The sequence below is a fragment of the Pristis pectinata genome, chromosome 6, assembly GCF_009764475.1.
Source record: "Pristis pectinata isolate sPriPec2 chromosome 6, sPriPec2.1.pri, whole genome shotgun sequence".
NCBI lineage: Eukaryota > Metazoa > Chordata > Chondrichthyes > Rhinopristiformes > Pristidae > Pristis > Pristis pectinata.
This window is the reverse complement of record NC_067410.1, coordinates 53,439,627-53,464,294: the sequence shown is the minus strand read 5'-3', so window position 1 is coordinate 53,464,294 and position 24,668 is coordinate 53,439,627. Positions and strand designations below refer to the sequence as shown.

General features: G+C 47.7%; 1 protein-coding gene across 1 annotated transcript in view; it reads right to left on the bottom strand.

Moving 5' to 3' along the window:
* LOC127571380 (FYVE, RhoGEF and PH domain-containing protein 5-like) overlaps nt 1–22,616 on the bottom strand; it is a 165,868-nt gene extending 143,252 nt beyond the window's left edge. Inside the window, exons 1-4 of the mRNA XM_052017694.1 lie at nt 22,493–22,616; nt 15,563–18,203; nt 846–945; nt 303–361 (exon numbers count right to left, since the gene is read on the bottom strand). Coding sequence (XP_051873654.1) covers nt 303–361; nt 846–945; nt 15,563–18,203; nt 22,493–22,502 — 2,810 coding nt within the window. The 5' untranslated portion in view covers nt 22,503–22,616. The remainder of the gene's footprint in view (nt 1–302; nt 362–845; nt 946–15,562; nt 18,204–22,492) is intronic.
* Between the last annotated feature and the right edge of the window lie 2,052 nt (nt 22,617–24,668).

Genomic DNA, 24,668 nt, shown 5'->3' with positions numbered 1-24,668 from the left:
CATTGCTGTCATATCTGCTTCCACCACCTCCCCTAACAGCATGTACACACTCACTCACTCCCCCTCCCTGCACAGTTCAGGACATGTACGCACTGTACTTGGGGACATGTACCTACATTCTCTCTCGCTTGTTATGGACACATACATTCTCTCTGTCATTGGTGGTGCGCACACACACACACACACACACACACACACACACACTCACTCACTCACTCACTCACTCACTCACTCTGTAGTTGGTGGCATGTACTCATACACACACTTGCTCTCAATCTCTGTCGTTAGGGAGATATACTTACGCTCTCTCTGAAGTGGTCATCATTTTTGCAATGCGATATGCTTCAATTTCCGTGTTACTCTACAAGAAAGTGAAGAAATATTTATTGAAACCTCCAAAGATCATTCCCAAACTGCAGCCATGACAAATGAAAAGAAAAAAATCAGCCACATCTTCCCTGACTAAAGCAGATAGTTTATTTACTGTTGAAAACAATAAACTGCGCAGAAGACTGGCCTAGGGCTGGGTCCCAGCCAATAACAGCTAATGTATCTCAATCACTGCCAAATCCAGGGCTGCTGGTTCGATCCTGACCACAGATGCACTCTGTGGATTTTGCGTGTTTTCTCCATGTGCAGGTGTTCTGCTTTCGTCCCACATCCCACTGATGTGCTGGTAAGTTTACCGGCACCACCAATTGCCGCCAGTGTAGTTAATGCCAAAAAAGAATTGCTGGACATGTTTAAGAGAGCAGAAGTAGTTGAAGTACAAGGAAATAAGGGGCCTGTGTACACCAAGTGGGCCAAATAGCCTCCCGTGTTGCATTAAGTATAGAATGGTCTACCTGCGTGGTCTGCTCCTCCGACTCGGAGCTGTTCCCCGTCTGCTCACTGGAGACCATCTCTTCATGGGAATGATGCATTGCCAGGATCTCACTGTCCACACTAAAACAACAAACACTGAGGTCAAATCACACTGCTCATTACCCAACTGGCATATCCTGCACACCTGCTCGTGATATCTGAGAACAGATACTTCTTGGTGCAAGAAGGTAAAACAGGCTCAAACTTCTGATCTTGGTTCTAGTCAGCACATCTGTATCCTGAAGCTGTGTTTCTCAATTCTGGAGCCTCCACAACTGGGAACACCCTCCATGCATCCAGTCCATTCGATTGTGTTAGAACTGTACAGGTTTCCATAAGACCCCCCTCATTCTTCAGTCTTCCAAGGAATACTGACCTAACCCGTCCAACACCAACCTAACCCGCCCAATCTCCCCTCATACCCCACCCTGCCATCCCAGGAATGGGTCTGGTGAACCTTTGTGGCACTCCCTCTGTGAAAAGAACATCCTTCCTCAGATAAGGAAACTAAAGCTACACCCAGAACTGTAGGTGGGGTCTCACCAAGGCCATATACAGCTGCAGGATCACATCCCTGCTCCGGTTCTCAAATTCTCTGGTGATGAAGACTACAGGAGGAGTGTAAAATGGATGGCCAGTTACAGTAAGTTACATTGACAGGGTATATCGATGCACTGGGGAGATCAGGGCTTCATACTATTCATCTCCAGGATCTAGACATCACCAGTGATGCCAACATTTACTCCCCATCCCTAAGTGCCCTGGACAAGGTGGCAGTGAGCCCTGTTGTTGAACCTCTGCAGGCCTTCTGATGAAGGTGTACCCTCAAACCCAGTGATGATGAAGGACCAGTGATATATTTCCAAGCCAGGGCTGTGTGTCACTTGGAGGGGAATCTGCAGGCGATAGTGTTCCCCTTCTTGGGGAGAGGAATGGTGGGATTGGGAGGTGCTGGCACTGTAGCCTGGTCAAGTAATGGCGTGGAGTTTGTAGATGGTGCACATTGTAGTATCTCTACACAGGTGAGTGGGGAAGAGATAAATGTTTCACATGGTGGGGTGGGGGGGGTGGTTTCTGCTTTGTTCTGGATAGTGTCAAGCTTCATGAGAGTTGTTGGAGCTGCATTCATCCAGGGGAGTGTTCTATCACACCCCAGACATGTGCCTTGTAGATGGTGGAAAGACTTGAGGTGTCAGTTTAAGAAGTATAGAACCAGAGGCCACAATCTCTAAGGAAGGGATCAGCCAGTCAGAACAGAGAAGAAAGGAAATTTGGACTGGCAGCTAAATGTTCCAGGGTACAGGAGCTCTTGGTGGGATAGAAGTGGAGGAAAGAGACTAGGGGGAGCTGTGCTTTTTGATTAAGGGGAACATCGTGGCAGTAGTCTGCATCCAGTGAGGCTTAATAGGTGAAGCTGAGAAATAAGAAGGGGATGATCACCTTGTTGCACTTATACTATAGGCCCCCTAATAACCAATGGGAATTAGAGTAACAAGTATGCAGGTAGAGGGGAGGAGCCAGCAGCATTTAAAAGTTGTTTTGCAGGTTTAAAAGGGAGACAGGCTCTAGTGCAGCAGCCATTTTGGAGTGGTCAGTTTAAGAGTGGCAATTTTTGAACTTTGGCTCAAGTGATTTCAGTGAGGAGGCTGAACAGAGGAAGAGGTAAGAGCAGGTCAGGTTTTCTTAAAATTTCTCTTCAGATTAGAGTAGCTGGGTGGCAGTTAGGGCAGTGTTATGCCCTTACCGCAGGATGTGAGAGGTCAGAGAGACTTCCAGTGTCCCTGATGACTTTACCTGTAGGAAGTGCACCCAGCTGCAGCTCCTGACTGACGGCATTAAGGACCTGGAGTTGGACGTACTTAGGATTGTCCGGGATGCTGAGAGCACCACAGACAAGAGTTTTAGTGAGGTGGTCACACCTAGGGTGCAGGCAGCAGGTAGTTGGTGACCATCAGGAAAGGTAAAGGGAGCAGGCAGACAGTGCAGGATTCCCCTGTGGCCATTCCTCTCAAAAACAAGTATACCTTATTGGATACAGTTGGGGGGGGGGGGGGGGGGGGGGGGGTGAATGACCAGTCAGGAAAAAGCAGCAGCCAGGTCTGTGGCACTAGGATTTGCTCTGAGGTTCAGCAGGGAAGGATGAAGGCAGAAAGGACTATACTGAAAGGAGACTCAATACTTAGGAGGACAGACAGGAGATTCTCTTGCCGCAAAAGGGACTCTAGGATGGTGTGTTGCCTCCTGGCTGCCAGGTTCAACGACGTCTTGGAGCGGCTGCAGAACATTCTCAAAGGGAAGGGTGAGCAGCCAGAAGTCATTGTGCATATTGGCACAAATGATGTGGGTAGAAAAAAGGATGAAGTCCTGCAGAGTGAATATAGGGAGTTAGGGAAGAGGTTAAAAAGCAGGACCTCGAGGGTAGTAATCTCTAGTAGTAATCACGTCCAGTACATGTGCTAGTGAGGGTAAGGATAGGAGGATATGGGAAATGAATGAATTGGTGAAGAGTTGGTGCAGTGGGCAGGGATTCAGATTTTTGGACCATTGGGATCTCTTCTGGGACAGACATGACCTGTACAAGAGGGACGGGTTGCACCTGAACTGGAGGGGGACCAATATCCTGATGGGCAGATTTGCTAGCGCTACCAGGGAGGGTTTAAACTAGAGCAACACACACAAAATGCTGGAGGAACTCAGCAGCTCAGGCAGTATCTATGGAGTAAAATAAACAGTTGATGTTTTGGGTCGAGATCCTTCATTAGGACTGGAAAGGAAGAGGGCAAAAGCCAGAATGTCAGGGGAAGGGGAGGAGTACATGCAGGCAGGTGATAGGTGAGAGGGGAAAGGTAAGAGGGTGGGGGAGGGGGAAGAAGCAAGAAACTGAGAGGTGATAGGTCGAAGAGGCAAAGGGCTGAAGAAGAAGAAATCTGGTAGGAGAGGGCAGTGGACCATGGAATAAATGGAAGGAGGTGGGCAATAGATAGGCAGGTCACGAGGGCAGGGGAAGGGGACCACAGGAATGTGGGAAGACAAAGAAGAGAAAAAAAGAGAGGGGGGTGAGAAGAGGGGAGGGGTTACCGCAAGTTAGAGAAATTGATGTTGAGGCCATCAGGTTGGAGACTCCCAAGGCAAAATGAGGTGTTGTTCCTCTAACCTACGTCTGGCCTCAACATGGCAGTAGAGGAGGCCATGGATAGACATGTCGGTATGGGAGTGGGATGTGGCATTGAAGAGGCTGGCCACCAGGAGATCCTTGCTATTATGGCGGACAGAGTGAAGGTGCTCAACGAAGTGGCCACCCAATTTGTGTCGGGTCTCACCGATGTAGAGGAGGCCGCACCAGATGCAATAAATGACACCCTTGGATTCACAGGTGAAGTGCTATCTGGGGCCCTGAATAGCAGTGAGGAAGGAGCTGTAGGGGCAGGTGTAGCACTTAGTACGGTTGCAGAGATAACTGCCGGGAGGGTCATCTGCAGGGAAGGATGAGTGGACAAGAGAGTTGCAGAGAGAGTGATCCCTACGGAAAGCGGAGAAAGGTGGGGAATAGGAAGATGTGCCTAGTGGTGGGATCCCATTGGAGGTGGTGGAAGTTGAGGAGAATGATATGTTGGATGCAGAGGCTCGTGGGGTGGTAGGTGAGGACAAAAGGAACCTTGTCCTTGTTATGTTGGGAGGAGGGGGATGGGGTGAGGGAAGATGTGCGGGAATTGGAGGAGATGCAGGTGAGGGCAGCATTGATGGTGGTGGAAGGGAAACCCCTTCTGAAAAAGGAGGACATCTCAGATGTCCTGGGGTGGAAAGCCTCATCATGGGAACAGATGCGTCACAGGTCGAGGAAGTGAGAGAAGGGGATGGCATCCTTACAAGTGACTGTGTAGGAAGAGGTGTAGAAAACGTAACTGTGGGAGTCAGTGGGATAATAAAAGATATCTGTGGTTAATCTGTCTCCAGAGATAGAGACAGAGATCCAGAAAAGGGAGGGAGGTGTCGGAGATGGGCCAAGTAAATTTGAGGACAGGATGGAAGTTGGAGGCAAAGTTGATGAAATTGATGAGTTCACCATAGGTGCAGGAAGCAGCCTCAATGCAGTCATCAATGTAGTGGAGAAAGAGTTGGGGAGCATTACCAGTGTAGGCTTGAAATGTGGACTGTTCCACATAGCCGACAAAAAGGCAGGCATGGCTGGGGCCCATGCAAGTGCCCATGGCTAGACCTTCAGTTTGGAGAAAGTGGGAGGAGCTGAAAGAGTTGTTGAGGGTGAGTACCAGTTCAGTCAAATGGAGGAGGGTGGAGGGGAACTGGTTCGGTCTGTTGTCCAGATACGAGGTTGGCAGCGGGGTGCAATCCAAAGTAGCAGTGAGGCAGATGGGAGGCTGGAACAGAATCGAATGGGAACCAGGGCACCAGGTCAGAAAGTGAAGGGATTGAGGAGAAGGTCGATGTCAAGACCAGTAAGTCTGTAAGGCAGGACCAACATAATACACACAATGGGATGAAAGGGTTGAAGTGTGTTTATTTTAATGCTACGGGTATGGACCAAATGCAGGAAAATGGGACTAGCATAGATGAGAATCTTTGTCAGGATGGACTAATTGGGCTGAAAGGCTCATTTCCATGCTGTACAGCTTTATAACTCTGAGGTAACAAAGGTGATCGATGAAGGTAGAGCTGTGGTTATTGACTACATGTATTTTAGTAAGGCATTTGACAAGTCCCTCATGGGAGGCTTATCTAGAAGATTAAGATGCATGGGATCCCTGGTGACTTGGCTGTTTAGATTCAGACCTGGCTTGGCCATAGAATAGAGGGTAGTAGTTGATAGGTCTTATTCTGGCTGGAGGTCCGTGACTAGTTGTTTTCCACAGGGATCCGTACTGGGACCTCTGCTGCTTGTGATGTACAGTATATACTATAAATGACTTGGATGAAAACATGGATGGGTGGATTAGTAAGTTCACAGACCATACAAAGATCGATAGCACTGTGGATAGTGTAGAAGATTGCCAAAGTATACAGCGGGATATAGATCAGTTGCAGATATGGGCAGAGAAATGGCAGATGGAGCTTAATCTGGCCATGTGTGAGGTGTTGCACTTTGGGAGATCAAATGTAAAGGCACTCTGAATGGCAGGACCCTTAACAGCACTGATACATAGAGGGATCTTGGGGTCCATGTCCATTGCTCTCTGAAAGAGGCTGCACAAGTTAGTAGTACTTTATTAGTCAAGGCACTGAATTCAAGAGTCAGGAAACAATGTTGTTGCTTTATAAGTGAAAAACATGATTCTGGAGGACCTCAGCAGACCAGGCAGCATCAGTGGAGAAAAGCAGATGGTCAATATTTCGGGTCAGGACCCTTCTTCAGGACTGAAGACAGGAAAAGGGGAAGCCCAATATATAGGAGGGAAAAGCAGAGCAGTGATAGGTGGACAAAAGAGGGGAGGCGGGGTGGGCACAGGGTGATGGGTAGAGATAGTGATGGGGAGGAGGGGAGAGCAGATCCACCAGGGGATGGGTCAAACGTAAGGAGACGGGGAAAAAAGGTAGAAAAAAGAGAAGAGAAGAAGCATGGTTGGGGGGGGTGGAAATTACAGAATTCAATGTTCATGCCATTAGGCTGCAAAGTTCCAAGACGGAAAATGAGGTGCTGTTCCTCCGATTTGTGCTTGGAATTCTCCTGGCAGTAGAGGAGGCCGAGGACTGTCAAATCAGTGATAGTTTGGGAGGAGGAGTAAGGAGTTGAAGTGATAAGCTTTATTAAAATATGGTTAGGCCACACCTGGAGAATTGCATTTAATTCTGGTCACCCCATTATAGGAAGGATGTGGAGGCTTTGGAGAGGGTGCAGGAAAGGTTTACCAGGATGTTGCCTGAAATAGAGGGTATTTCCTATGGGGAGAAGTTGGACAAACTTGGGTTGTCTTCTCTGGAGTGGCAGAGGCTGAGGGGAGATCTGATAGAAGTTTATCGAATTATGAGAGGCATAGACAGCCCCATGGTCGAAATGTCTTCTACTAGAGGGCATGTATTTAAGGTGAGAGGGGGTAAGTTCAAAGTATATATGCGGGGCAGGTTTTGTTTTTACACAGAGTACTGGGTGCCTGGATTGCACTGCCAGAGGTGGTAGATATGATTGAGGCACTTAAGAGTCTCTTAGATTGGCACATGAATGTGCAGAGAATGGAGCGATATGAACCATGAGCAGGCAGAAGGGATTGCCAATAGCTTAAATAGTTTGGCACAACACTGTGGGGTGATGGGCTTATTCTTGTGCTGTACTGTTCTATGTCCTAGGTCAAGTAAATTGGCAAATTAGGATTGGAGAGTTGCAAGAATAATAGGGGATTTTAAGTTTCCAAATATACACTGGGACTGCCATAGAGTCAAGGGTTTAGATGGGGTGGAATTTAAGTGCATTCAGGAAAATTGCCTCAGGCAACATGGAGAGGGCAAAGCCTGACCTACTCTTGGGAAATGGGGCAAGGCAAGTGACTGAGGTGTCAGTGGGGGAGCACTTTGGGACCAGTGACCATAGTTCTATTAGTTTTAAATTATTTATGGAAAGGACAGAACTGGTCCACAGGTTTAAGTTCTAAATTGAGGCAAGGTGAATTTTGATGGTACAAAATAGGAACTTGCAAAAGTTGATTGGAGTAGGTTGCTTCTGGCAAGTGGGAGACTTTTAAAAGTGAAATAATGAGAGTTCAGCATGTTCCTGTTAGAGTGAAGGGCAAGGCCGGTAGAAGTAGGGAACCCTGGATGATGAGAGATATTGAGATTCTGGGCAGAAAAAAGGAGGCATGGGTCAGGTACAGACAGCAGGGATTAAGTAAATCCCTGGAGGAGTTTCGGGGATGCAGGAGTGTACTCAAATCAGGAAGGCAAAAAGAGGGCATGAGATAGCTTCAGCAGAGAAGATTAAGGAGAATCCAAAAAGATCTTGTCAGTATATTAAGGGAAAAAGAGTCTAGAGAGATAATAGTGCCTCTCAAAGACCAAAGTGGGCATATTTGTGTGGAGCCACAGGAGATGGGTGAGGTCCTCAGTGAATATTTCTCCTCTGTTTTTACTATGGAGAAAGACTTGAAGACTTTGGAATTTGGAAATGTTAAGGGGAGTTCTTGAGGATAGTCTGTATTACAGTAGAAGAGGTGCTGGACATCTTAAAACGTATGAAGGTAGACAAATCTCCAGGGCCTGGCCAGGTATATCCAAGAACACTTTGGGAAGCTAAAGAAGGAATTGCATGAATCCTAGCTGGGGTATATACATCATCGTAGCAATGGGTGAAGTGCTAGAAGACTGCAGGGTGGCTAATGTTGTGCCTTTACTTAAGAAGGGCTGCAAAGAAAAACCTGGGAACTGCAGACCAGTAAATTTAATATCTGTGGTAGGTAAGTTACTACCAACTGGAGTTTAATTCAGAGAAATGTGAGGTGTTGCATTTTGGGAAGACAAATGAGGGTAGGACTTTCACAGGTAGGGCTCTGTGGTGTGTTGTGGAGCAGAGGGACCTGGAAGTACAAGTACATAGTTCCCTGAAGGTGCCTTCACAGGTAGACACGGTGTTGAAGAAGGCTTTTGACCCGCTGGCCATCATCAGTCAGGGCACTGAGTATAGAAGTTGAAATGGTATGATGCAGTTGTACAAGACAGTGAGGCCGCATCTGGAATAATGTGTTTAGTGTTGGTTACCTGCTGTACGAAAGGTGCCATTAAGCTGGAAAGAGTGCAGAGGAGATTTATACGGATATTGCCAGGACTCCAGGAACTATATTATGGAGAGGTTGGACAGGCCTTATTCCTTCAAGCGTAGGAGACTGAGGGGTGACCTTAGGTGTATAAAATCATGAGGGGCGTTGATATAGTGAATGGTCACAGTCTTTTACCCCCAGGGTTGGAGAACCAAGATCTACATGGCACAGGTTTAAGGTGAGAGGGGAAGATGAACCAGAGTGGCAACTTTTTCCACATGGGATGGTCCATGTGGAACAAGGTGCCAGAGGAAATGGTTGAGGCAGGTACGATAACATTTAAAAGAAATCTGCATACATACATAGATAGGAAAGGTTTAGAGGGATATTTTCAAGTCAAGTTTACTGTCATATATGCAAGTGCATGTATGTAGATGTGCAATGAAAAACTTACTTGCAGCAGCATCATATGCACATAGCAATAAAGATGCAACATTCACAAGGAAAACAAACAAAAATGACACAAAATTATACAAGAAAGAACACAATTAGAACTGAAAAGAAGTGGCCAAAGTGGTCATTGTGTTGCTAAACTGAGGCAGTGATTAGGGTTGTGCTGGTTTGTTCAAGAACCAGGTGGTTGAAGGGAAGTAGCTGTTGTTGAACCTGTTGGTGTGGGACTTCAGGCTTCTGTACCTCCTGCCCAATGGTAGCTGTGTGAAGGTGGCATGGCCCAGATGGTGGGGATTTTTGATGATAGATGTTGCCGCCTTGGGTCAAACATGGGCAAATGGGCACCAGCTTAGATGGGCATCTTGGTCAGCATGGATGAGTTGGGCCAAAGGGCCTGTATAGAACTCTCTAACCAAGAGGGCTGTGGAGACTCAGTCACTAGGGATATTAAAGGAAGAGATGATGCTTAGATGTTAAGGGGTTAGTGGAGGAAAGAGGATCTGAGGTAAAAGATCAGCCTATGTTGAATGGTGAAGAAAGCACAAGGGTCCAAATGCTAATTGCTGCTCCTTCCCTATAATGTAGTGTACAACTTCAGCCCAACAGAGGGGTTGTACAACTCTCAAATGTCTAACGTGCTGATACTGGGGGTGGGGGGGGGGGAAGCAAATTCCAAGTCTCCATGGGAATTCTCAGAGAGAGACACTCATGAACCAAATGGTGTTAGAGGACAGGAGGGTGCAGGTAGTGGGTCAAGCTCTTTGCTTTTGCCACAACTACCAGCTGAAATAGTCACCACAAACACATCTACATGGAATGAGATGGAGAAACAGCAAAGGTGCAGGAGGCTCTGCTCCAGGGTAATTCGTGCCTTGTTCAACTGCAGTCGTCAGCTTTGCCTCTTGTCCAAACACTGAGGGGTGCTCCGAGAAAAGCTGGCTGAGAAACAGCAATAGCTGGAGGTGAGCTTGAGTTCAAAGACACCCAGATCTCATCATGGAGTGACAGACCATTAAGCCCCAGCAGATTACCTTGTGCAGCTGAAAAGCTATGACATAGAACATGGAACAGTACAGCACAGGAACAGGCCCTTTGGCCCACAATGCTGAATTAAACCATATCTCTTGTGCATGCACATAACTGAGAACTGTGTACAGTTTTGGTCACCCTATTATGGGAAAGTCATAGTTAAACTGGAAAGAATGCAGAGAAGATTTACGAGGATGTTGCCAGGACTAGAGGGACTGAGTTATAGGGAGAGGTTGGCCAGGCTATGTCTTTAAGTTATGAAAGGCACAGAGAAGGTGGATGGTAACAGTCTTTTCCCCAGGGTACAGGCATCCAAAACTAGGGGGCATAGATTTAGGGTGAGAGGCAAAAGATTTAAAAGGGACCTGAGAGGCAACTTTTTCCACACAGAATGTGGTGAGTATATGGAATGAGCTGGCAGAGGAAGTGATTGAAGCAAATTCAACAGTATCATTTAAGAAGCACTTGGATAGGTATATGGAGGATCGGGACTTAGGGGGATATGGGCCAAATGTAGGAAATTGGGACTAGCTGGGTGGGCACTGTGGTCAGCATGGACTGGTTAGGCTGAAGTGCCTGTATCCATCCTGTATCATTCTATCACTCCATATTGCTCCATTCTCTGCAATATTCATGTTTCTATCTAAGAGCCTCTTGAACACCACTATTGAGGTGGTATACCTTGGGAGATCAAATGTAAAGGGACAGTATACAGTTAATGGCAAGACACAACAGAACCTGACCACAGATACACATAGAACATATAACAGTACAGTATAGCACAGGAACAGGCCCTTCAGCCCCTGATGTTGTGCCAAACTAAGTAAATTAGTAACCAAATGCCCAACTAAGCTAATCCCTTCTGCATAAAACAATGTCCATATCCATCCATTTCCTGCACATTCATGTGCCTATCTAAGAGCCTCTTGAAAGCCTCCACCACTACCCTTGGCTGCGCATTTCAGACACCCAACACTCTGTATATAAAAAAAAACTTGCCCCGAACATCTCCTTTTAACTTTCCTCCTCTCATGTTAATGCACGTTAATTAGACATTTCAGCCCTGGGAAAAAGATACCAGCTGTCTAATCTTTCTATGCCTCTCATAATCTTATAAACCTCTATCAGATCTCCCCTCAGCCTCTGTCGCTCCAGAGAAAACGCCACAAGTTTGCCTAACCTCTCCTTATAGTACATGCCCTCTAATCCAGACCTCTTCTGCACCCTCTCCAAAGTCTCCACATCCTTCCTATAATGGGGCTACCAGAACTGAATGCAATACTCCAGATGCGGCCTAATTGGAGTTTTATAAAGCTTATATAAAGATGACTTCTTGACTCTTGAACTCAGTGCCTCGACTTAATAAAGGCAAGCACGCCATATGCCTTCTTCACCACCCTATCAACTTGTGCAGCCACTTTCAGGGAGCTATGAATTTGGACCCAAGATACCTCTGCACATTAACATTGTTAAGGGTCTTGCCATTCATAGTGTACTGTCCCTTTACATTCGATCTTCCAAAGTGCAACACTTCACATTTGGCCAGGTCAGTTCACTGGGACCTGTTGTTGCCTTGTTGTGTATCCATTAAACTCCACCTCCCATTTCTCTGCCCAAATCTGCAAATGATCTACATCCCGCTGTATCCTTTAGCAGTCTTCCATGCTATCCATAACACCACCGATCTTTGTATCATCTGCAAACTTACTAGCCCACCCATCTATATTTTCATCCAGGTCATTTATACATACCACAAACAGTAGAGGTCCCAGTACGGATCCCTGTGGAACAGCACTAGTCATGGACCTCATAAGTCATAAGACCCATCGACCACTACCCTCTGTCTTCCATTCTGAATCCAAACGGCCAAGTCACCATGGATCCCATGCATCTTAATCTTCTGGATGGACCTCCCATGAGGGACCTTGTCAAATGTCTTACTGAAATCCACGTCAACAACGTCCACAGATCAACATTCATCAATCACCTTTGTCACCACCACAAAAAACTCAATCAAGTTAGTAAGACATGACTTGTCCCACACAAAGCTGTGCTGACTGTCCCTAATTAGGCAATGGTTTTCCAAATGTTCATAAATCCTAAGGCTAAGAATCCTCCCCAGTAACTTTTCTACCACTGACATGAGACTCACCAGTCTATGGTTTCCAGGATCATCCCTATTTCCCTTCTTGAATAATGGAACAACATTAGCTACTCGCCAGTCCTCCAGAACCTTGCCTGTAACTAGAGAGGACATGAAAATATTGGTCAAGGCCCAGAAATCTCATCTCTTGCCTCTCTCAATAACTTGGGGTATATCCCATTAGGCCCTGGGGACTTATCCACCTTAATGTTCTTTAAGAGACCCAACACTACCTCCTCCTTTATCTCTAAATGCCCTAGCATATTGGATGCTCCATACTGATCTCCCTATCCTCCACGTCCTTCTCCTTGGTAAATACTGATGCAAAGTACTCATGTAGGACCTCTCCCACATCTTCCGCCTCCAAGCACGTTTCCTCCTTTATCCTTAAGTGGTCCTACCTGCTCCCTAGTTATCCTCCTGTCTTGAAAGATGTATAGAATGCCTTGGGATTCTCTTTAATCCTACATCCCTTGGGATTCTCCTTAATCCTACAACAAGGCAACAACAGATGCCAGTGAGCCTTACCACAGATGCACATCAAGGCAACAACAGGTCCCAGTGAACTGACCATGGATACACATCAAGGCAACAACAGGTCCTGGGAACTGACCATGGATACACATCAAGGCAACAGATCATTGAACACAGAACAGTATAGCACAGGAATAGGAAGCCAAATTAAACTAAATCTCTTCTGTCTGCACATGATCCATATCCCTCCATTCCCTACATATTCATGTGTCTATCTAACTGCCTCTTAAACACCACTATTGTATCTGCTTCCGCCACTACATCTGACAGCCTGTTCCAGGCACCTACCATTTCTGTATGTTAAAAAAAAAACTTGCCCTGCACATCTCTTTTAAACTTTCCCCCTCTCACCTTAAATGCACGTCCTCTAGTATTTGACATTTCTACCTCGGGAAAAAGATTCTGACTTGCTCTCCTATCTATGCTCTCATAATTTTATAATCTTCTGTCAGGTCTCCCCTCAGCTTCCGCTTCTCCAGAGAAAACAACCCAAGTTTGTCCAACTTCACCTTATGTCTCATATCCAGGCAGCATCACGGTAAACCTCTTCTGCACCCTTTCCAAACCCTCCACATCCTTACTATAATGGGGTGACCAGAGTTCCACACAATACTCCAAGTGTAGCCTAACCAATGACTTATATCACTGCAACATGACTTCTTTACTCTTACACTGAATTCCCCAACCAATAAAGGCAAGCATGTCATATGCCTTCATTACCACCCTATCTACTTGCATGGCCACTTTCAGTGAGCTAGAGATTAGGACCCCAAGAACCCAGAAAACCTGACCACAAATACATATCAAAGCAACAACAGGTCCCAATGAACCTGACCACAGATACACATTCTGTCTACGCATGGTGACTTGGCCATTTGGATTCAGAATTGGTTTGTCCATAGAGGACAGAGGGTAGTGGTCAATAGGACTTATTCTGCCTGAAGGTCCGTAACTAGTGGTGGTCTGCAGGGATCCGTGCAGAGACCTCCACTGTCTGTGATATATAATTGGATGAAAATGTAGATGGATGGGTAAGTAAGTTTGCAGATGATACAAAGATTGGCGGCATTGTGGATAGTGTAAAAGATTGCCAGATGATACAGGGAAACAGATCAGTTGCAGATATGGGCAGAGAAATGGCAGGGCAAGTGTGAGGTGTTGCCCTTTGGGAGATCAAATGTAAAGGGAGAGTACACAGGGCCCTTAACAGTGCTGATGTACAGAGGGATCTTGGGGTCCAAGTCCATAGCTCCCTGAAAGTTGCTGCACAGGTTGATTGGGTGGTAAAGTAGGTGTATAGCATGCTTGCCTTTATTAGTTGAGGCACTGAGTTCAAGAGTAGGGAAGTTATGTTGCAGCTTTATAAAACTCTAGTTAGGCCACATCTGGAGTATTGCATTCAATTCTGATCACCCCTTTATCGGAAGGATGTGGAGGCTGTGGAGTGAGTGGAGAAGAGGTTTGCCAGCATGCTGCCTGGATTAGAGGACATGTTCTATGAGGAGAGGTTGGACAAACTTGAGTTGTTTTCTCTGGAGCAGTGGAGGCTGAGGGGAGATCTGATAGAAGTTATAAGATCATGAGAGGCATAGGTAGACAGCCAGTATCTTTTTCCCAGGATCAAAATGTCTAATACTAGAGGGCATGCATTTAAGGTGAGGGGGGCAAGTTCAAAGGAGATGTGCAGGGCAGGTTTATTACACAGATTGGTGGGTGCCTGGAATGTGCTGCCAGGGATTGTGGTGGAGGCAAATACAATAGCGGCATTTAAGATGCTCTTGGATAGGCACATGATTGTGCAGAGAATGGAGGGATATGGACATTGTGCAGGGAGACAGGATTAGTTTAGTTAGGTACTTAATTACTAACAATTAGTTTGGCACAACATTGTGGGTTGAAGGGGCTGTTCCTGTGCTGTACTGTTCTGTGTTCTATGTTCTGTCCACAAACTCTACTAATCTTTTGGTCATCTGTAAAAGCAACAACAGGTCCCAGTGAGCCTGACCACAGATGCACATCAAGGCAACAACAGATCTCAGAAGACTCCTGAGACAAGTGAGTTGCTCTTTCTCTGAGCTGATGATGGTGTGTGTACATTAAAGAGAATCTCTCAGGCCGGACCTAAGGTGCCAGTGTCAGACTTGCCCTCCGTAGCTTGGTCTGAGCCTTCTTTCCCCTTACACGAGCGAAAAACACCCTCCAACTTCTTGCTTTGATTATTCAATGACTATTTCTGATGTACATTCCTGGATGTGGCTGCCATTCCTTCACCAGCTCCCACATTACCAATAAATATCTGCTGTGGCTTAAATTTTCCAACCACTCCATCACTGTCTGTCCACCCCAACACCATGTCCGGCCTGTGCATGGCTGGAGAAATGAGACAACACACACAGACACAGACCCCCCCCCCCACCCCACACAGACACACAGACCCACACACATACATATACCCGCTGTGTCCCTCACATACAGACCCCAACACCCACACAAAGATCCACACACTGATACACACCTACACACAGACCCACAATACATACCCTTCCCCTACACGCAGACACACACAGAACCCCCCCGTGCGTGCGCGCGCATGCACGAACGCACACACGCACACTCACAGAGACCCCCACAAAGGCCCAGACACACATGCGCGTGCGCACACACACACACCCCTCCCCCTACACATACACCCTCCACCCCACCCCACACCCATCCCCACCCCCACTTCTCCCAGTAGCTGAAATAATTATCAGTTCTATTACAACTACATCCCACGGGGTTTGTCTACTCTGGAGATCACGGGGAAACTAAGAACAAACAAGTGTCAGAGGGCAGAGCTCACCTCTCCAGCTCCTGCTCTGTTCTCTGCCTGCTCTCCAGTGGAGTAAAGCTGCTCATGTCTACATAACCGTCATTTTCACACGCTGAAGAGAAGTTTCTACTAGGATCTTCAAAGAATTCAGTTACAGTCCCTGAATGGCCAATCCTGTTGGGAGGGATTTGTATATTTTCATAGTCTGAGCTCACAGCCGGAATGTTCTCGTAATCGGAGGAGTCTGTGTTGGGGAAGGAAATAGATCTGGGTTTGGTCAGAGGAAGTGATGTGTATGAGTGTCGAGACCTGTCCTCAAAAGACTCAACTCTGGACACACTTCTGTTGAAGGGTCTGGGTATTCCTTTTCCTTTGCCGTCCTTGTAAAATAAGAATGTGGATGAAGAATCTGATTTACGCATCTTTCCAGATCGACTTTTTAACTGTGGGGAGTTTCCCAAACTCCTCCTGTCAAAATCCAGGGCTCTGACTGCCTCAGATGCAGCCTTGCAGACATTAACCTCAACTGTAATCCTGTTTTCAATCTTCTTCTTAAGTGATAGTTTAATTGGTAAGAAGCGCTTGAAAGATGACTTTTTCTTTGTACTCTGCTTGAAGTATTTATCAGGAGACTCTGCTTCAACCAAAAGTGAAGGTGAACTTTTGGTGATGGGTTTTTTGGTGATGCTGGCCAGTTGGAAGGGAGCAGGGATGTCCAACATTGAACTGGGGGGAGAAGCACCAGAGGAGGGAACGTGCCTCTGGTTAGCTGCAGCAACACTTGGTAGAGACAGGTTGTCTTCCTTCCTGTTCATTCTGCTGTCTTCTAAAAGTGACCCCTCCATTTCCCTGTCAGCACAAACAGGAAGCTCCCGGCCCGTGACGGAGTATGAGCGGGGATAAAACATGTAATACTTATGGCTGGCAGCAAACATTGTGTTCTCAAATGGCTCCTGCCTTTTCACTGGGCTGTGCCCTTCCACAGGTGATGGGTCTGTCTCCTCAGGGACTGTCTCAGGCACCTGGGCACTCAGTGACTGAGTTCTGGCCCTGGCTTTTTTCCATTCTGCAGTAACAGCTTTATCAAACTCTGCTTTCCCAGCCATGTCACCCATCAGACCCAGATCACCAGCCAGTGATGTGTCTGCTTGTGTTTCTAGCCTCAGTGTTGGTCCCCCTTTAACTCGTGAAGGGAACCCTATCGCACAGTGAGCTATGGCAGAAATGTCCTCTACTGTGACCCTGCCTGGACTGAAACCAGTGTGGACACTCCTCCCAGCACCCTTTTCTTCCTCTTCAGTTCCTGAGATCCGGCCCTTCACCCCTGGTCCGCTTCCAACCAATTCCACCTCTGCTTCACAGGCAATAGCAGACACCGTGTCCTCCTCGCCAACAGCAGACACCGTGTCCTCCTCGCCAACAGCAGACACCGTGTCCTCCTCGCCAACAGCAGACACCATATCTCTGTCATCAACACTGCACCTCCCTTCACCACTCACTGTCACTGGTGGTTCTACTGATTCTCCACCCCCCTCCAGACCGTCTGCTCCCTTCTCCAGTCCGTCTGCTCCCCCCTCCAGATCGTCTGCAGGGCTCTCTGTTGCACCCAGGCTGTCTGGTGCCTCAAGTGTAGAGGCACTTGGTGACAACGTTTCATGGACAAGAACATCAGTTTCATCCGGGGATCTGTCTGCCTCCTCCAGCCCGTCTACCTCCTCCTCCAGCCCATCTATACCCTCTTCCAGCATGTCTGAGGGACTGTCTGGCCCCTCCTCCTGCCCATCTGCCTCCTCCATCTGCCCATTTGCCCCTTCCTCCAGCCCACCTGGGGAGCTGTCTGTCCTCTCCACCAGCCTGTCAGCTTCCTCCACCAGCCTGTTTGCCCCCTTCTCCAGCATGTCTGAGGGGCTGCCTGCCCCGTCCTCCTGCCCGTCTGGCTCCCCAGGTGTAAGGGCAAACACTGCTGCAAGTGGTGAATGCCGTTCATTTCCTGCTCCTGTGCCACAGCTGTCTGCAGCTTCAGTAAGATCCTGGGAAAACCCAGCATTAGATTCTATGTTGTCCGTGGCTTCTCTGCTGCCCTCATTCAGAAGTCCACATTTCAGGCTCGGACCACCATCGGGTTCATCGCAAAAGGCACCTCCTGCAATTGCCTGACCTTTGAAGGTTTGCAAGTTCTCTCTGGGCATTGCACTGCCAGGGCCACAGGTGTCTACATTTGATAAATCCCCATCTTCTGATATCACAGCACCAGCATCCTGTGTAACTATTTGGTCTTCATATCCATCAGGCATTGGAGACCCATTTTCATGGCACAAAGCAGTCTCTGTTTCCAGAGTGTTACTGTCATCAGCAGCTGAGGAGAAGTCCATTTCTACATAGGCTGCTGAACTTCCAGTCTGACCCAAAGTTTCAGATGTGGCGTCTTCAACCCCCAGAGCCAGGAACTGATTGGTTACCAAAACACTCCCATTCGAGTACCTGCTTACAATCCCCTTCCGTGTAGTCAGTTTTGCCTCTGGCATTTCATTGCACAGGTTTGGTTTGGGAGCAATTGGTGGCTTCAGGCCCTTGGGAGCAGATGGTAGAAGCAGAGGAACCTTTGGTACAACCACCGACGGTTGCAAATCTTGAGGCCTGGGTTTTGGTGCCAAGGGAGGTTTCTTCAGTTCTACAGTGAGAAAATATGAAATTAGCCATTGCACCGACATGTGGTCAGCAAGATTCTGGTCTGGAACCCAGGGACATGAGGGACTGGAGCAAACTGCCACCCACCCCCATCTAGAATTCCTTCTAATGGGAACATGAGCAATAAATCAAAGATTGAACTGTATTAGTGAGCAAATAGAGATCAAAGAAGAACGAGAATACCGAGGCAGATCACAACAGAGTGATCAAGGGGATGTTTGGGGTGGGGATGGACAGCAGAGGTTTGGAAGAGAGAAAGAGAAGGGCAAAGAGACAGAAACAGGCAGCCAAACAATATAATCCCATGCCACAAATTCCCACTCCACTGGAGGCAGAGGGTAATGGTGCAAGAATGATTTTCCGATTGGAAGTCTGTGACTAGTGGTGTACCACAGTGATCGGTACTGGCATCTTTCCTGTCATTGGCTTCAGGAAGCGGGATGGAGTACGCGCCCCTGTGTGTATCAGTGGTGTTGAGGTGGAAGAGATTGAGAGCTTCCAGTTTCTAGATGCAAATATCACCAACAATTTGTTCTGGTCCAACCACGTGGACACTACGGCCAGGAAAGTACACCAGTGCCTCTACTTCCTCAGAAGGCTAAGGAAATTCGACATGTCTCCAGTGACCCTCAACAACTTTTACAGATGCATCATAGAAAGCATCCTATCCGGATGCATCACAGCTTGGTATGGCAACTGCTCTGCCCAAGACCGCAAAAAATTGCAGAGAGTTGTGAACACAGCCTAGTCCATCACGAAAACCAGCTTCCTCTCCATGGACTCTGTCTACACTTCCAACGGCCTCAGGAAAGCCGCCAACATACTCAAGGACCCCTCCCACCCAGTCATTCTTTCTTGACCGCCCTTCCATTGGGCAGAAGTTACAAAAGCTTGGAAACACAGACCACCAGGCTCAAGAACAGCTTCTATTCCACTGTTATAAAACTCTTGAATGGACCTCTTGTACGATAAACATGAACTCTTGATCACTCAATCTACCTTGTCATGGCCTTTGCACCTTATTTATCTACCTGCACTGCACTTTTTCTGTAACTGTAACACTACATTCTGCATTCTGTTATTGGTTTTCCTTATTGTACTACCTCAATGTATTTACGTACGGAATAATCTGTCTGGATGGCACGCAAAACAAAAGCTTTTCACTGTATCTCAGTACATGTGGCAATAAGAAAGGAATTGCCAATTAAAAATGACTTAGATGTGAACACAGGAAGAATGATCAGTAAGTTTGCAGATGACATGAAAGTTGGTGGCGTTGTGAAGAACCTGTGAGGAAGGTTGTCCAAGGTAATAGCAGGATATGGATCAATTGGAAAGTTGGGTGGAGCACTGGCAGATGGAATTTAATCCCAACAAGTGTGAGATGATGTATTTTGGGAAGTCAAATAGGGGTAGGACATATACAATAAATGGTAGGGCACCAAGGAATGTAAAAGAACAGAGACTCAGGGGTGAACATAGAACGTAGAACAGTACATCACAGGAACAGGCCCTTCAGCCCATAATATTTGTGCTGAACCAATTACATTAGTAATAAAATGCCCAACTAAACTAATCCCTTCTGTCTCCACAATGTCCTTATCCTACCATTTCCCTCTCATTCATGTACTTATCTAAGAGCTTCTTGAATGCCCCTATCGTATTTGCCTCCACCAAGTCCATAGTTCCCTGAACATGGCAATGCAGATTGATCTGGTGGTGAATATGACATGCATAGCTTCATTGGTTGGAGCATGGAATATTAGAGTTGAGACATTATGTTGCAACTTTACAAAACACCGGTTATATCACACTTGGAGTATTGTGTGCAATTCTGGTCACCACACAATAGGAAGGATGTGGTTACACTGGAGATAGTGCAGAGGGGATTCACCAGGATGTTGCCTGGACTGGAAAACTTTAATTGTAGGGAGTGATTGGATAGGCTGGGTTTGTTTCCCTTGAGTGAAGGAAGATGAGGGGTGATCAGATAGAGATGTGTAAGATTACAAGAGATAGGGTCAATAGTCAATCTTTCTTCATGGTAGGAGTATCAATAACAAGGATGCATAGATTTAAAGTGAGAGGAAGGAGTTTTAAAGGGGATCTGAGAGGTAAGTGTTTTTACACAGAGAATGGTTGATGTCTGGAACATGCTGCCAGAGGAGGTGGTGGAATCAGATACAATCTCTATAGTTAAGAGGCATTTAGACAGACACTTAAATAGGCGAGGCATGGAAGAATAATGCAGGCAAATGGGATCAGTGTAGGTGGGTTAAATGGTTGACATGGACATGGTGGGCTGAAGAACCCATTTCTGTAGTGTACGGTTCTATAACTCTAAGCCACAAATCCCACGTCAGAGAATCCCATGTTGTTTACAAAACCATTACTAACAAACTCATTTAGTTGTGGAAATATTGAGAACTTTTTCTCTTTCTCAGTCTGAACTCCCTTGTATGGCCAACATTGTCCAAGGGCCATGGATGTGAATTGGTATGGTTCAGACCTGCCATAGTCTTCAGAGACATACCTGGGTAACTCTGTTCGGCACTGCTCAGTCATACGTGACCAAGTTGGAATATAAGACCCAGCTTCTCAACTCAAACGCCTCTCCTGCCTCCTCTGACTCCAACTCCATCACATTAGGAGTTTGTGGACTTCCTCCTTACAAAGTCTGTGACCTGTGATCAGCTTCCTCTGTCTCTTCTCTCTCCACCAACAAACCCAGACTTCCCCAGGATGTCCCAGCCCTGGACCTGAACTTGTATCTTTTTCTAATTTCTTTTCCATCACCTCTTTTACCCTCTCCAAGCTCATCTATAATTCCTGCAACTTTCATTCCATTTCCACTAAAATAACTGAACAATTTCCAAGTGGAAAACTCTCCTCCATCCTTACAAGCCATTATCCCAACCAAAATTCACTTTCTTCTTGTAAGCCCCTTGAATGTCTCCTAAATCTGAGCCCACCTCTCCCAGCACTTCATGTTTGGCTCCTGCCAGACTACCAAATGGCTCTAACTAAAGGCATTAATGTCATACCTCCCGAAGGAGGAGAGGACATTTTATGCTCTCCTTGATTCAGCTCACTACCCCATCCTTCTCCAACACTCCTCATCACTCAATGGCCTCTACTCCATTCACATTGGTAAGTCATGTTGCAGCTGTAGAAAACTTTGGTTGGGCCACATTTGTAGCATTGTGTGCAGTTCTGGTCACTGCTTTACAGGAAGGACGTGAAGTTGCCGTTGCCTGGATTAGGGAATATTATATATAAAGAGAGGTTGGACAAACTCGGGTTGTTTTCTCTAGAGGGGTGGAGGCTGAGGGGAGACCTGATAGAAGTTTATAAAATTTTGAGAGACATAGACAGGGTAGATAGGGTCTTTCCCAGGGTGGAAATGTGAAATACTAGTGGGTGTAGCTTTAAGATGAAAGGAAGAAAGTTTAAAGGAGATTTATGAGGGAAGTTTTTATACAGTGTGGTGGGTTCCTGGAACGCTCTACCAGGGAAAGTGGTGGGAGCAGATATGATAGCAACGTTTAAGAGGTATTTAGAAAGACGCATGAACAGCCAGGGAATGGAAAGATAGGTGGGATTAATTTAATTTGGCACTGTGTTCGGCACAGACATGGTGGGCCGAAGGGCCTGTTCCTGTGCTGTAATATTCTGTGTTTTACGTCTCCAGCTTCTCTTCCCACACCCACATTTCCTCCTGGTGCCCATGAAGGAGCTACCTTTGACCATCCTATTTCTCATCTACATACTGCCCCACAATAACAATATCCAAAAACACCTCCCCACCAACTCATCTTACTCCGTCTTTGTCTCTAAGTTTTCAACCAGTTTGTCTCCATCCAGAGAAGGTTCCTCCGACTAAATGTTGGCAAGCCCGGCTCCACTGGTTTCGCTCCCTGTCACAAACTCACCCAGCCCACTGACTCCATCCCACCACCCCTCCCGAATCCCAACAGGCCGTTCCCCACCGTACTTTGTCAGACCTGGTGTGGCCATCAACAAACCAGAGTTCCAGCTAGGACAACTCCGGCCCTGCCTCCGCGGGAGAGGACAGGGCAAAGGGTGGGCAGGGATACTGTGTCTGGATCGTGAGGTAATCCTATCATTGGAGAGATCAGGGACGGTCCGGTTTCGGTTCCCGGGTCCGGGTTCGGTTTCAGATTTTCGGGTCCCCCTCCCCCCCCCCCCGCCTCCCCCCCCCCCCCCCCCCCCCCCCCCCCCCCCCCCCCCCCCCCCAACTCCCGTACTCACCGGGCTCCATGCTGCAGCCTCTCGGCTCGCTACCGGTCTGGGCTCCGCCTGTTCGGATCCCAACGTCCCGGTCCCTTCCCTAGGGCTCCCGCCGTCTCTCCCGGGGAAAGCAGCCTACTGCCGGCCGACGGTGGGGGACAGGCTCGGGGACAGCCTCCGGGAGAGCTCGGCTCCGGACTCGGACTGGGCGGCCGCTTCACAACAGGATGTCGGAGTTCCGCCGCTGGGCCGGTCCCAGTCCCAGACCAGGCGCCTCATCCTCATCCCTGACCTGATCCCATTCCCAGATCCTGCTCCTAATCCTGATCCCATTCCCAAATCCTGATCCCGACCCCATTCCTTGATCCCCTGCTCCTGACCCCATTCCTTGATCCTGTTCCCTGCTTCTGACTCCTTTCCTAGACCCTGATCGCGTTCCCTGCTCCTGTACTAGATCCTGCTCTTGATACCTGATTCCATTCCTTGACCCCATTCCTTTCTCCTGATCCCACTGACTGCCCATCGCTGGGCTTCTGCCGTGGACCAGGGGTCCACCCACCCCCACATCCCCACTACCGGACACCACTGAGCTCAGGCTGTGCAAGAAACATCCTGAAAAACTGAGAGGTGAAGTGTCACAGGATTCACTGGAGGATGAGTGAGGAATGCAGGCATTGAGCACTGGACCCTAGGCACCAGTCACAGAGATAGTTGGTTCCGGTCCCTGGACACTGGCTACCTGACAGTGGGCAGTGTGCACTGGTTAGTGGACAGTTGGCAGCCAGTGCTCCCAGCTGCATCCTTGGGGGAAGGGACTGCTCCTCCCCACTCTCACCCACAGCAAAGCACCACTGGAACTGGAACAAGTGGGAATACTGAAGTCAAGGAATACTGTGCAAGGTCATGGGCCTGAAATGTTAACTGTTTATCTGCCAAACTGCCAAGGCAGTAAGATGACAATTAAAAAGTATTCATAAAAATTCATGAGAGAAAGCAAGTTCACAAGAACCCCTGTCCCATGGAGCTGCTTCCCTCCCCAGGACCTTCTGTCTATTTCCTTCTCATGATCCAGCTCTCTCCACTGTGACCTCCTCTTCAGGGACACTGCTTTCCCTCTCTTTCTACCCTGTCCTTCCTTCCCACAGTAAGACCCCTCTCTCCACTGATCCCAATGCATTCTCCCCCTCTGACTCCACTCTCTCCAGACTCTCTTCTTATGACATCTCCCCCCCCCAGTAAACACTCCCTCTTCTCCTTTTTTTCAGTGGATCCTCTTTTCCCCAACAAATGACCCCCTTCTTCCTCACTCTTTTGTGAGCCCTTTCTTTTCCCCTTTAGTAGGTATCACATTATTCCCTCTCCGTCCAATAGCTCACACTTTCCTGTGACCACTACCTCCCTCACCATCACTCAAGTGAAACCTGTTCACCAGACCACCCCTTTCCCTCCCTCTGATGAGACCCCCCTCTCTCCCCCTCCCTCCAGTGACCCCCTATCTCTCCCCCTCTCCCCAATGAGCCCCCTCTTTTCCTCAGTCCAGTATGATATCAGTCCCACAGAAAGTCCTCTCTCACCCACCGACCCCCTCCTCTTCTAATAAAGGACATATTTTCCCAATTCTCCCACAGTATCTCCCCCTCTGTCTATCACTGATCCAGGTATAGACGTGAACTGTGGCAAAAGTGGATTTGGTCTGTAATGTGACATGAAATCCTTCTTCAGTATTTCCTCTTTTTAGGGCACATTTGCCTGTAAAAAGCAGTTTTTCTGCCTGACATTCCCAGTCACCAACACTCAGGGAGAGAGACTGTTGGTAATCTCCACATTCAGCAGTTGTGTGTTCTGTTGGTCACTGAGCGAGGAATCCTTCTTTGCCCAGGCCACTGGGCTCACTTGGATGCTGAAGGGTGTCGGCAGACTTTTCCCAGCTTTGCACCGTGCTCCACCCCCTCCAGATTCAGCTGATCCTTTAATTTTTGCAGGTCTTATGTTGCTAAACATGTTGAAGGTGGGTGAGAGGGTGCTCAGCCGAGGTTGGAGAATGGCTCCTGCTCAGCCCAACAAACAATAGTCAGTCTCCCGCCCTCCTGATTAACATTTCCTGCCTATAATTGTTTGAGGAGGGCAGGGAGCTGCACCCAGCTCTCACATCTCTACTCAGGCTCAGGCCCGGACAGGATTTAAATTATGTCATCCG